The sequence below is a fragment of the Macadamia integrifolia genome, chromosome 10, assembly GCF_013358625.1.
Source record: "Macadamia integrifolia cultivar HAES 741 chromosome 10, SCU_Mint_v3, whole genome shotgun sequence".
Lineage (NCBI taxonomy): Eukaryota > Viridiplantae > Streptophyta > Magnoliopsida > Proteales > Proteaceae > Macadamia > Macadamia integrifolia.
The window spans coordinates 30,433,089-30,448,095 of NC_056566.1; the positions used below are offsets into that span (position 1 = coordinate 30,433,089).

Genomic DNA, 15,007 nt, shown 5'->3' on the forward strand with positions numbered 1-15,007 from the left:
GTTAGAAATATTAAAAGCCAAAGAGAGAGAGAGAGAGACATTCGCTTTGAATGATCCGTCGGTGAGAGCTCTTGGGTCCCAGCTGTCCCCATCCCCACTCTCTGCCACCTGTTTAATTTCTAATGTTAAAGTACTGACCGTCTTAATGGTCATATATGGATAAGTATCCGCAGCTTCTCTCTACACGTGTTTGTGATCCGTCGTACAATGACAATTAAGCTGCGTTTGATAATCATAAAAAAAAAAAAAATTATTCTGACATCTTTTCGTTTTACGGAAATATAAAAACGAAATCCATGTTCCAACATTGAGTTGCATTTCACAACAGAATTTTCACATAGAAATGAAAAATTCTGGCACGAAACGTCATTTTTAGGATGGAATGATTATCAAATGCATTCTTATTAAATTTTTATTTTCCCTTTTTTCATAGAGCCACAATTCGCTGGTCATGATACAGTCAGGTTTTTTTGTTGAACCTAACGATCCCCCAATTTAAGGCCCAACACTAGTTTTATGTGAGGAGTGCAGTTGAGAATCGTAGCATTGGGTGGTTGGGATGGATTTGGCCCCTCTATGGTGTAACATGGTGTCTGACACGTATTCAATACCTAGAAACGTCTTGAATTACGTGTAACTATCTTGGGCTTCTTACAAAGCATTTCTGGCTATTGGATGCGCACTGAACACCATGTTGTGCCACAAAAGAGTTAAATCCGGTTGAGATCCTTTTGGAGCATGTGCCCCAAATGCTCTCAGCTGTCCAACACTCATCGCATCTCATTGCTGGCTACAGAGGATGTGAACATGTGTGATTCCATCGTGTGCGTAAGAGTCAATGATAGTACACAAGAGAGCATCTATAGGATTGGTTTTTTTTCTTTTATTGGAGACAAATTGATCATTTCATGCTCCCATATCTCTAGGCGCAAGGGATTCACCACTTATAGGAAAACTTTCTCGTATCATTCATTAATTAAAGTAGGTCTTATAGACAAGGCATGTATATATTTAGAGCAAGAGATTGTTATCTAATCGTGTAGCCTCAACATGATGCAGGGGACCAATGAGAGTGCACACAAGGGCATAAATAAAGATAAAGTTTTGATCGATTAATAGTATTGATCAGTCTGATAAGATGTCCATTTAATTACAACCAAACATATGAATACTCAAAAAATAGCGAGTCAATCCGATTTTAGTCTTTGATCAATTATTCAAGGTCATCCCAGCTAAGGGGTCACTCCCTAATCCCTGAGTTCTCTATTGAAGAGCCAAATCCAGTTTTGACACTCCTTAGATAGAGATAGAGGAGCTTAATACTGTAGCAGTGAGAGTGATAGGGACGGTGATGGATTTTGAATGGGAGCATATGCGTATACAAATTAAAGTTTATGGCACGACGCGACTCATTAGCAGGTCGAGTCAAGGTCAAATGGTTCAACTGTGCACGTTTGTGGAGGTCCACAAGGCACAAACTTGTGCTTAGAGGCCCACCACTTTTTTTTTTCACTAGAGATGAAGAATTCTGAAACATGTCAATGACTCATTCATGGGTGATAGAAATTGGCCTCAGCAACACAACGATACAATCTCATACAGAACCTGATGTCCCTATTGGGGAAAAGGAGCGTGAAAAGCAGTGTGGCTTCTATGTTTTTTGATCATTCCATTCTTTTTTATGAAAAGTAGAAATATTATCTTCATTGATGTTTATATTAGTATTCTCATTAGTCTATGCGTTGATATAGGGACCATATTGCATTTTATAGAACTTTTTTTTTTTTTCTCTAGATAATATTTTCTGTCTAAGAACATAACACACCAATCAACAAGAGTACACGCTTGAGCATCGATCTGAAGGGATATGATGATCATTTCACACTCCCTATTTCTATGTGCTTCATATTTTTTAGTCATTTCTATTGAAAACTGAATATATCTCCAATTTTATTGGTAGCCATTTTCACCCTCTACCCTCATCTCTGCATCACCTTCAATAGCTCTCCCAATCAATGGCTCTCCGCCGGCCGAATGACTAAAGTGAACCGTTGAATTTTATCACAACCAATCAACCTTTTATAATCGGTTGATAAAAGGCTCTCTTCACTCTCACTTTCACCATGCTTTGCCATTTGTGTGTTCAGTGATCAAAATGGCCAGATCAACCATTGAACATTTCATTATAAGACGTTGGGGAGCAATGGATACAAACTTTTAACAAAGAACATGGTTTAAAATTCAGATTTAGTTCCAAGATTAGTCTCCATCGATTCGTTTGAGAAATAGATGATATTGGCCAAAACCCTAAAAAAAATGGATTTAAAAAATATATTTGACTTTAAAATCTAAGTTAACTAACTACAAGAGATACGCTGCCTTTTCTTTGGTTTGGTCTCATAAGGGGGGATTTCTTGATGTCATGGTGAACGGGCATTAGTTTACAGTTGAGAATCGATGGGAGAGAGGGGGAAACACATTAGAACCCTCTCTTCCTTCACGGTTGAGAAACTTTGTGCAAAACCAAAATCAAGCTAAGCAATTTTCAAAAAGTAAACCCTCCTATTTTGAAACATGTCAAGTTGACTTTGATAATTTTCTTTTGAACAAGGGATATACACACTACTCGCAGGCAATGGCATCTTCCATGCCAAGCAAATGAGCACACAAGAGGTGCATTTTGACTCCATTTTCCTTCTAATCTTTCCTTTTTCACATTCTTTTGAAAGAATAATCTATGAGCTAGCAGTAGTGAGTCTAGTGACGCTCCTCAGTCCTTACAAATTATTTATTAAAAATTTCTCCCCCAAAAAATCAATTTAAATTCTATAAATGTGGGCTACTCTTTTCTTTTGTTTATATATTGATTGGTCAACTGTCAGGCTTATGGTATAAAAGTGTAGGTTATGTCCAGATTGTGTATACGATACTTCATGCGTATGATAAAGTTTCCAATACAATTGCGTAAAACCTACCCAGTCACTTTGTCGGAAAATGGGCAAATTCTTAAGATAATGATGTGAGCTGATTTGATTTATTTAAATTAACAAGAAAAGCCAGATCATTGTCTATGGCAAATGAATCCAGCTAGCCCTGGGTTTAAAAACATGGAATCAGGATCTAGATCAGTCTCGGCCAATTTCAACCAGGACCAGATAGGAAAATGGGTTTGGATCGGCTCCATAATCCTAGTTTCCGGACAAGGTTTGGCCCGAGCATGTCTGGATCTGCCCAAATCGGCCAATCTGATCTGATTTTTTTAAATCCATGAGCCCGCCAAAGGTTTTCACAAAGTTAGATTCTTTCAATCTGAGAGAGTTTAGGAGAGAGAGAAAGAGAGACTAGAACTTAATTATTGCAGCGCCACCAGATGGCTTGGAAGCGAATAGGTAGAGGCCAAGATCATTTTTATTGATTATCCCCTTTTCGATCCTTGACTGATAAAAGGATTCCTGAAATAGGTAAGCATTCAAAATTCAAGTCAATGACACAGAGAATTGCAGGACATCACAGATTTAATTTTTATTGAAAGCATAATTTCCAGTCTAGGAAACCCATGACTACTAACCTTTAAGTTGGTTATAAATTGTGAGACAATATTCTCCTTCACCAATGCTACACCACAACCACCCCATCCTGCTCCTGTAAGTCTTGCTCCGAGAGCTCCATGATCCCGACAAACCTTTACTAAATCTTCCAATTCTGGGCAGCTAAGGGGAGGAGATAAATATGAAAAAACAATTATTAAGCAAGAAACAATTGACAAATAGAAGATATAGAAGAAAAAAAAAATTTTGGGGGGGTGAGTTTGATATTCGAATTTGTGTTTGATATAACCATGGATTGGCTGATGGGATCAGGGAGTGTTAATAACAAGCAAAGCACTACCAAATCATATTCTCAAACCAAAAGTAGGTTTTAAGGAAGTGACTATGACAAAATTAATCAAAAACAGGAAAAAAAGGAAATAATTAAGATTCACGATCAAGAGATACACAAATGAACTCATTTTAATTATCTGAGATTTGGGTGGATGACCAAATGAGTGTGATGAAGTGGAGAGGCATTTTTCAGCGTCAGCGTACTGTGCAAGCAGAAGTTGGGAACTAAGATACAATGCATATACAAGGAGAGTCAGCTGACTTTCTGATATTGAGATTGAAGAGGGGCCAGAGTTAGAAAGGATTCAATTAGGGATTTAATGAATATGCAGGAAATTAGGGGAAGTACCAAATAGATAAGGAACTATGGTGCAAGCCTATGGTGTCAATAGTTTCATGATGGTACATGACTTGTACACAAACCTAAGCAGTCACGATAAGACTTGGTTGAATATAGATGTTTATATCCCCTTAACTGGAATATACAAGTCATGAATGCATCTAAGGAACTGGATATATCCTTTCCCAAGAGTGGATTCCTTACGCAGAATCTCTTCACATGGCCACAGAAGATGAGTATTTGCATTTATAGGAATCCGAATCATGTATGCAAGTGGAATATTGAGCACTTACCTACATTCATAGAGAACACTGCAGCTGTGATGGCTTTCATTCATGAGATCACCAAGCTTTTTTAGCATGTCCTCATCACTACAGCACAGAAGCAAGGAATCAGAACTTGAGAAACATGAAATGTAACTCCAACCCCCCTCCTTGATGCTCATTAATTTTTCTGCAGACACTATGATCATAAATAGATTTCAAAATTTTTTGGTGACATCATTCCTGGAGAAAATCATTCGTCTTTCCTGAAGTTGGATATAATATTGGTCAGCAAAAGGAAATCATAATAGGGTGACAGATTGGAGATCTATAATCAGAATAGAGATCCCAAGCTTAAACAAATGTCAGGAGCCAACAGGAACATATCCATATGAGCCGTAGCAGGCTTGCTAATGAGACAAACAGGACGCTGACAGTATATCATGCATGTGAACAACAGATATAAGGCAGATGAACAAGAATTCTAAAATGAAACGCACCTTAAGTTAGACAAAACAGTGTCTTTGAAAGCATGAACACGATTAGCTTCGGAGTATACATGTGAGGCTCGCTAAAACATAAACATCAATCATAATTAGCACTACTTTGAAAAAACTCTATAATCAATAACATGTTGAATAATCAATTAAATGATCACGTGTTTCAGATCAAGCTAAATGCCAAATGAGAATTTTCAGAAAGAGACGGACAGTATCCATGCAGAGAGAACTCAACTGCTGATTTATTAAGTAGCCAAATAGTATTAAGAAGTAAGATGATTCAAATAATGCGAGAGATGGTCCTCACTCCTCAGATGTGTATCATCAAAGATAATTTCAATAAATAGGAATTGGACCATCCAAAAAGATGAGGGGGAAATCCCAGAATCAAGAAAAGTAAGACATGATAACAGAAGAGAATTTAATATCATGAAATATCACTTTGTTTAAACAAAAAAGTGAAATCCCTCAGTGGCTTACTTCAATAGAAGGGGAATTAGAGGAAGCAGGAGTTGAAATGAATACAAAATCAAACATAATATTTTGCAGAACAGGGCTCACAACGAATGAAATACCTGATATAACTTGAAGTGCTTGGCAGCTCTTAGCACGTTTAATGAAGTTGGATCATTGCCCAAGACTGAAGGAAGATTTTCCTCCGTGATTTTCTCAATATCTTCAGCTGTATATGGCTCCTCATTCAAGAATTCCTGTAAGAAGGACATGAATCGGTAAATAAAGAGACCACTCAACTAGTGACAGAAAAGTCCAGGGCTTGCTTGCAAAGATGCAATACAATAGTACTGAACAGCAGCACAGAATTTGTAGTTTGTTAGGCTTTAATTGTTCAGAGGGTAACTAGGAATATTTTCGACAAGTTTTGTCCCCAAGTGCCATTAAAGAGTTAGCCCTTCTAAATGATTTAGTGTTTTCTTAGCTCGTAAAATAAATTAACCTGGAGTTAAGTCTCACCTATAGATATATTCTGGGCTCATTTGTGACAGAAGTTGATAAAATAACCTGGCTGTAAGTGTTAGAGCAAACACCAAAGAAAAACGAAGAAAAGCAAAACAGATTCACTAAGGCACAGAGACTTAATGAGGTTCACATGCAATGTGGTGTCCTACGTCCTCGGGCGAAGAAGAAAATGATTCACTATGTTGGAAGAAAGGTTACAGTGGAAATCTCTCAAGAACACCCAAATCACAGCAAGAAACTCTCACCCAGAAACCCTAACACGAAAATCCCCAAATCTCACTTGCATACATAACAAGACAATAGTACATATATATACTCCTTCAAGTCAGGTCGATCCAATGGGATGGCCCAACCCCTCTACTACCACCACATACCTCGGGGGGAGGGGGGGAATCCCATTCAGGTTGCCACCAAAATATTTCGGAGCGGGTCAGTCTTCCCAACGGGTCAAGAATTCGAGACAAACATAACAGTTAAGTCTCACCCATAAGTTGAATTGACAACATTAGTTTGAGCTAAATGTACTAGTTGTACAAATCTAAGTGGCAAATAGGTTCATCATCCCTATCTTTGTCTCTCCTATTTCTTTCTTCTCTTTCCTTTTCTTTATTTTCCTCTAAGGTACCATTCATGATGACTATTCAGATAACCATAACAGTCCAACAGCATCATCCTCTTAGAGTGTTATCAATCAGTTCTATTTCACTCCACTTCTCATTCATGCACACAAACTTGGGTGGCCTACCATAGTGGCATATAATTCCCAAGCATCAGGGACTTCGGCTTCATCACAATAACAGAGTAAGCATTTTCTTTTAAAGTGGAAATGTGGGCAGCAGGTACAGCTAGATTGATGAAGTTTCATGAACCAGGTCGAACTAACAATAGTTCAAAAAGCAAGAAAACGAAATCAGTTGAGCTTATAAATAATTGAACCATGGGAATAACAAAGCAGTAGTATAATGTGGAAAAAATATAATATAGAAGAAAGTTCAAGCGATCAAAAGAAAATAGGAGTAAGAAAAACAGATAGACACCTTGACTGCAAGGACAGCATCTGAAGAGCCACGAGTACTGGCAAAAGACACACATAATCCCTCAACATCAGAAAGAGTTTTCACTTTGGAGATTGCCTCTTGTGGTTTCATTCCAAGTTTTATGCCAAGAACAATCTGCAGAAGTTTTGACAAAATGCATTGTTGATAATTTAGTACCATTGTAGAACTCAAAATATCCAACTGAACCAGTTAATCAACCCATAACCAAAGTCTGGTTGGTTATGAGCATGAATTTAAGCTTTGGTCAAAGGTAAATTTTTTTCTAAGATACAGACCTGGATCATTCCAGATCAGATTATCCAAACTATGGATTTTTCAATCAACTGAGAAGAAGACCTTATAATAGCACTTACAGCTGCTAGACGACATTCTACAACCCGGTTATTGTAATTTGTTGCAGCAGTTACTGCTTTCTGGGATTCTGCCAAGGAATGCGCAATCACAAAAGATCCACCAGCAGGAAGTTGCACATCAGTTGCACGGATTGGGTTGAAATCAATTAATTCTGCAAACCCAGATTTGGCCATGACAGAAATTGCCTGCCAATAAAAAATTATGGCCCAGTAAATTTTGGAACTCAAATCTGCAAATAAGAAATGTTTGCAGGCATGGGGAAATTGATAAAAAATAATAATCAATCAGACAGCATAGGGAAACGTGATAAAATCATAATCAAGAAGTGAGTCTCTTCATATCTTCATATCCTTACTTCATGAACTTAGGCAATGTAAAGAAATACAAATCAAGTCCCATTGCAGAACATTAATAATAATACTTCACCATCAGGCAAGAAAATACTAGCTAGCCATTTATTAGCTACTAGCTATGTTTGTTTAAACGCAATCCACCAGAGGGGGAAGAAAAAGGAAAATCAGAATGAAAACAGCAAGAGATATCTCACCTGGTCCATACCACCAGATTGTGTGCCAATATGGCGTTCACAGTCACAGGTAAGTTGGGCAATTTCTTTCTGTAAAATAAGCCACACCCAAGATAATGTCAAAGAAACAATCACCCCATGCAAGGTAAGAAAGTCCAAGGCACAAATCTTCAGCATAAATAGTAAGTAAGAAAGTATGATCATTGGTAAAGGGTAACAGACAGTGGTCAGAAAAATTTTAACTAATAGGCAGTGAGCCCCAGAGCAAATTGATATTACACAAATAGCACGAATCTGTTTAAGACATGAGGCCACAATTGAAGCTATAGAAAATGGATTTCCCTGAAAATCAGCATGTACTTTTACATTTCAGCAGTAGAACTTCAACACCCAAAAAGAAAAGAATTAAGGGCTTCTTGAGAACCAATTAGAAAAAATACAAATTTTTTTATTCGTAAGGTTAGTACATGTGCTTATTGTAACAGAATGCCTCAGGCTCTCTAAGAACCTATTTGATCTACCAAAGAAGAATGAATAAGTTAAAAAAGCATTTCAAGAATTCAAAACGGAAGTCAAAGAAGGATAAGAGACAACTTAAACTGCACAAGTCTATTCTCTATTCTCCATTCGTTAAAAATATGTCTCCTTACACCATGATAAGGAAAATTAATAGTGGATGATTTGGCTAGGTCCAAAGTAAGGAGGTTTCCATCTTTACTTAACTGTCACTGCATGTGCTATTTTTCGCTCACCTAGTGGCAGGTTCTGGACCAGGTCCAGCTACCAATTCACTTGTATTCTCTCCCCCCCCCCCCTTTTTTTTTTTTTAAGGTTTTTGTCTTTTATTAATTTCTTATATCCCTATCATCTTTTAAATTATTATAATATATAATTTTTTTTTTTTTGAGATCAAATTTTGGACCAGACAGATGATTGGACTATGACCAGCAGCCGAAAACAGCTCAGCCTCTGGTGTGATTTGACAACATAGGAATGAACTAAAGATTATACATGTTGAACAGAAAGTTGATAATATGCCTTGAATTAGAGAAGCATGAAAGAGAGAATTTCTTTGGCATGACAAGGATGATGAGAAAGAGATAAATCCATTGCTGTACTGCAAGAGAATTTGTTCTCCTAAGCAGGTAAGACAAGAGCAACCAAAGCTGTCACTCAGAGGCAAAATGCTAGTGTGAAACTTACATAATAGCTTAGATATTTTTATGTAAGTAAAATGTGTACAATGCATTGTTAAGTTTTCTCGAATTCTTGACCCGTTTTGAAGATTGACCCAATCCGACATATTTTGGTGGCGACCTGAATGGGAAATTTTCTGAGATCTGTGATGGAAGCAAAGGGGTTGGGCCGATAGGCCCAAGCCCAAAGCCCATCACTAATCTCTTATGGGGGTGCGGGTATGGTTCGACTGGATTAACCGTGACCAGATGGGTCGACCCGCAATTTGGAGTATATATAATGTACTGTTGCTTGTTGATAAAGTCATTGTATTTTGGGGTTTTTCGAGCTAGGGTTTCAGGGCGAGTTTTTCCTCGCCGCTGCTAGGGTGTAATTTCTCTTCTGCATAGTGAATCATCTTCTTCTTCGCCCAAGGATGTAGCACACCACCCTGGTGTGTGAACCTCGTTAAATCTCTGTGTCGTGCGGATCTATTGTCTCTTTATTATTCATGTTTCTTGGTGTTTGATCTTACATGCATAACTAAGAATATAAGATCACTGCACAGTATATATGTTTGTTTTGAAGAATCGTCCAGTTCAACCATCTGGTTAGGACAATGCATTGCCTGGTCAGTGACTTTGAGAGAAAAGGCCAACCACAGGGCTGATTCACCACAAATCCTAGTGGTCCTGGAAGAAACAGTTCAAATCTTCCAGTATGGTCCAGTTTTCAAGTAATTACTTCATTCAATCTGTCTGTTTCGGTAATCAAAGAACTAAAATAAAATAAAGCATTCCAATAATGCCACCAATATGCTAGACAATTTCTCCTCATCCAATCAAAGTACAATGTGATAAATGTGCGGGGTGGTTATTCCCTTCAAGTAAAAATACAAATTATAAAAAATAAAATCCATGTGATTCCTTTTTCTGATAATACCATACAATTCCCAAATCATATAAATATGAAGATATCATGCTGAACTAATTACGTTATAAATTTTGAAAAATATTTTTGTGAGTTGTGACAGCACTTGGGTGGGGACTTTAGGAGATTCAATTACAAGACTAGATGTTTTAAGCTTTGGAAAATAATAAAACACAGTAGTTAGAATTTATAAGGGAATAAAAATATACCTTTGGGAAATTCACATCAAAGGCAGCCATTATAGCAATAGTAGAAGAGCAAACAAATGCTGCTGAGCTTGACAGTCCAGAACCTACGAGAACAAGATGCCACATGAAATAGACCTTATTTCTTGAGAAAGCAACTAAAGAGTCATGACAGTGAACATTACCTGTAGGAACTGTCCCATCAACAAGGATATCAAGTCCAACTGGTTCACCGACATTTATGCCTTTCAATTTAACAAATTCATAATATCCTTTGTACCTGCATTAACAGAGACTAGTTCATAGGGGAATAGGCCCAAATGTTCTTAAATTTATATAATTAATTTATTACGGTTCTTGGTATAGTAACCAATATGGGAAGGTTAATCAAGAACATAAGTTGGCAATTTTGGTAAAGACAAAAAGGCAATCCAGTGCACGAGGCTCCCGCTACTGTAGGGTCTGGGAGGGGCAAATGTACGCAGCCTTACCCCTACTTCACAAGAGAGGTTGTTTCCAAGTTTTGAACCAACATGTTGCAATAGTGCCCACAAATTTTGGTGAAGAGAAATATAAAATAAAAGAATTAATGTCATTAACTAACGTCGGTCATCCACCTCACATTTGAAATCATCCTCTCCTATTTTCTACAACAATGACAACTCAGCCTTATCACAATTAAATGGTGTCGGCTACATGGATCCTTACCCTCCAATCAGCTCTCCTATTTTCAAATATAATATAATATAGTATGTCAAGTGATATTTACTAACTTTGTGAAATCACAGCTACATTCTGCTCATAAACAAGTGCAAGAAATAAAGTAACCATGTTCTATGTACTTTAACAAGACATGCACTTCAGGCCTCACGGCACTTAAAGTTGTTCAGTGCAAACATTACTTCAGGCTTGAAACAACAAGAAAGATTGAGAAAATAGCTTGAATGCTTCGCTACAATGTGTGTTAATGTGGCTGTTTCATTCAGCAACTAAGATGATTAATTGATTATTGCTTCTTTTTTTTTTGGGTAATTTACAATGCCACCCCCTGGAGAATGCCAATATTAGAGGGACACCCCCTCTCTTTCACCAAATTAGACTCGGACCCCCTACCGTCAGTCACTGTTAAGGAATATACCTTATATTCTGATGTCAGCTACTATATTTTATTTTAAATACTAAAATACCCTTATTAAATGTGAAGTACCTAAAATGCCCATGTAATAATTCCCTCCCTCCTCCCTCCTCCCTCGCAAACCCTTAACTCCATCTTCTTCACCGGGAAACCCCTCCACTCTCTTCGATTCCCTAATTATCCCTTTCTCCCATTTATTGCTTCGAATAAAGGTCTCTGGTGGTGGCGGCGATGGTTGTGCAACTGGTGCCGAGTCTCACAATTGCTATCTCAACATGTATGCCGTGAAGAAGCCCAATAAAGTTGATCCCAATGAGACTAGGTTATCGTGGTGGATGACTTGTGTGCTCTCCTTCGAGCCCCCGAAGCATCCTTGCGCTATCGGTCACCTTGGAAACGTGTTCAATAAGGAGCCACTTGTGGAGGCGCTGTTAGGGAAGAAGTAGCCAAAGGGATTGGGCATATTAAGGGTTTGAGGGATATGATCCCAATTGAACTCTCTGAGATTCCTGGGGTGAAAGATGATGATATCAGCATCGAGACAAAGTTTCAGTGCCCGAGACAGCTTCATCTTTATGAGGTCTAGAAAAGATGGAGTCTTCCTGAGTGTTAATCCAAGAGGACTGGATTTTTCCAAAACATTTTTTACCTCAACCTGCAAAAATGGAGGAATTAAAGAGGAATAGAACAAACTAGTCATGAGGGCATTAAAAAGAAAATGAAACTCTTTCTTCTCTTCTTTTTTTGAAGAACGATCAAATTCCCCCATTTAATATGGATAGAGATTCAAGCCCAGAAGTACAAAACCAACAAAGAATCATTAGATATCTTGATATCTTCCATCTCTTCGTACCTATTGATGGTAACCCATTACTTTAATATGCTTAAAATTAGCTTCGGAGCCTTCAAATCCCTCAGCAATCTCCTCATTGCCATTGACAGAACCAGATAGAGAAATTTGAAGACCATCCAAATTGTTGAGCTCACCACGGCTACCTTTTTTATCTACCAAAAAGCGATTCTTCTGAGACGCAGGTCCCTGAACCATGGTTTTCTTTTCTAATTCTCAAGCTCCTCTATCTTTTATATATCTTTGTTAATCAACAAAGAAACGGGTTATTTCTGAATCAGCTTCAGATGACAATACAAAGGGGATTAGATAAAATTAAAAAACAGGGGACGCAGAAACAGAAACAGAGCAACAGAGGAGTCGAAGTTAGCAAAGAAGGCAGGAGAAGGCGAAGAGAAGAAATGGGTTTGTTGACGTTTCAAACCGTTAAGAGAGAAGGAGAAGAAGCAGAAGAATTGGGAAAATTCATTTCTTTTTCCCTTCCCAGTTCTTGTAATTCTTAGGTTCATGTTTCTTCCATTGGTTGATTCCCTTCTTGTTTTTGTTGGATTCATTGTTTTTTACTCATAAGGGCAAAAACGTCATTTCATAGTATTCTTTAACAGTCACTGACGGTAGGGGGTCCGAGTCTAATTTGGTGAAAGAGAGGGGGTGTCCCTCTAATATTGGCATTCTCCAGGGGGTGGCATTGTAAATTACCCTTTTTTTTTTAGTAGGAAATAGAAGCCATAAATGGAAATTAATACCTTAACTGTTAAACTTAAATCGTCGAACACCACATCTAATACCTCTAAAACAATTCAAAATTTTAAACGCACAAACAGGTTATTCTAGTGATTCATGAAAATTGGACTCTACTGAACAGATAACTTATAGAAAATGCACATAGCATACAGCAAGAGAGTATTGCTTCCTGTGAGAGTGTCATGTCTCACCCACAAATAAAATAGTGGCCCCATTTGTGATTCTTCAAATCAATATCCTGCACAGATGAACAAGATCATATGTTCTGACATGCTATGAAGTTATTGACAAGTGGAAAAGATGATAGAAGTATATAAAAAAAAATAGAAATTACACAAGAAGATATTAAGTACATATAAAGGCATAATGTATTAAGTCTTTTAAGTAAATGCTTGTTTGATATCATACTATTTGCTGTAAAGTGTTGATATACATTGTCATGGCCCTTACTTAACAGCTCGAGCTTTTGGGATAATCTATCTTAGCAAAGGACAAAGAAACTGAATGTGAAGCCGTGAAGGACCAACCTTCCCCCCTGCAGAAAGCCATTTAAATTCAATCTATTTTAAGCGTTTCGGCCTCTAAAGCTCTTTAACATGGATAAGCTCAGTCCAACCCAATTCAGGATCAACACTGCCTGCTAACATTAAAGATTTCACATCGCTTATACCAATTCAATGATGAGGAAGTAGGGTCCATGCGTTGGCTGTACCTCAACTCGAGTCTCAACTCTCAACACTGGAGTTTTAGCCAAGGGACGAAAATCTATGAAACAGTACACCCTGCCCAAAGGCATTTTCGCACACAGGACGAGTTACTGAATTTCCTATGATTCTCAGTGGGTACAAAATACAAGGAATTCAAAAACATAAGTGAAAATAACATGTAGTTTCTTGACTAACAGGCCTTGGAGCTTATGATCCAAAATAAAGGAATACACATAGCAATTTGCCATGACTTTGGAACACGAGAAGTTCAAATTATGCGATTGATGGAACCTCAACTACATTTGGCCCGCAGAATATATGAGCAGAGAAATATACAGACAAGAAATTGGGAAGAATAACAGATATACCTGATCCGGATCGGCGGGGTAAGTGCACATGGTATACTTATCATTCAGATTTGCGATTCGAAGAAGCTTTGGAGACTCTCCAGCATCGTGTTTGTGGATAGCTACGATCGTATCTTGACGTATAGCCATCGGCAACACGGAGTATCCTTCGTAATCAATATGCTCTCCGATCAAGTTCACTCGACCTACATGAAAAATGTACAAGCATTTGAGTACTCTACCAAATCTTCTAATCTTCGAATGCTCCAAAACACAACAACATCGAATTAGACTAAAATACCTGGAGATCGAGCATAAACGTCAGGCTGGCAACCAAAAACCTCGAGAAACTTGGATTTTACTTTCTCGAATCGAATCTGAGCTTCTTGAAGCTGAGAACCACTTCCATAGACCGACTCGAGAGTGGAAAAAACAGGAACAGGGAGCTCTTCGTTTTTAGCCATTGACGAATAATTGGATTCTTCCACAACTCAAATGAGGTTGCGAAGAGTATATTAGATGATCACTTACGAGTTACAAGTTGCAGAGAATGAAAATAACGATCGAAAAGCAAAATAAGAAAGGGTCCGAAGGGATAAAAATGGCCTCTAAATTTAGTAGAGAATAGCGAAGTTAGCGCAAACCAGGTATTTTTTAGCCATTTCGCCTTTTATTTCGTTTTCGTTTTGCTCAACAGCCAGATATTCCAGAATTGGAGGGAATCGATGCTTCGTGATTCAAGAATAATATGAAACTGGCCAGGCAGGGTTTTCACTTTTCAGGGCCCAAGCCATTCCTATGAGCTGAAAAGCCTCACCCCAAGCCCGGAAATTTTCGGGGGAAGCTTTCGAGTGAGTTCAGGCTCTTCGGGCCCAAGTTACACCTCCTATTAATAGGTCTGTTCTCGGTTTTTAAAACCGAACTGGCCCATTTCAATTTTTTCATTTTTCCCCTCATCTTGACCAGCTTGATTCTGAGTTTTGATCAGATCCTTGTACGAGAACCATTCTCATACGATGTCTGATAAAAGGCC

At 38.0% G+C, this 15,007-nt stretch overlaps 1 protein-coding gene across 1 annotated transcript; it reads right to left on the bottom strand.

The window, feature by feature from the left end:
* Window positions 1-3,006: 3,006 nt before the first annotated feature.
* On the bottom strand, window positions 3,007-14,794 carry LOC122090614 (galactokinase). The gene is made up of 13 exons (XM_042660251.1): window positions 14,276-14,794; window positions 13,996-14,180; window positions 13,112-13,158; window positions 10,377-10,471; window positions 10,216-10,298; window positions 7,922-7,990; window positions 7,374-7,559; window positions 7,000-7,134; window positions 5,560-5,694; window positions 4,985-5,055; window positions 4,515-4,592; window positions 3,569-3,710; window positions 3,007-3,452 (listed from the first exon to the last, which is right to left on the bottom strand). The coding sequence occupies exons 1-13, from the start codon at window positions 14,436-14,438 to the stop codon at window positions 3,342-3,344; spliced, it is 1,500 nt and encodes a 499-aa protein (XP_042516185.1). The 5' UTR covers window positions 14,439-14,794; the 3' UTR covers window positions 3,007-3,341.
* Window positions 14,795-15,007: the final 213 nt, after the last annotated feature.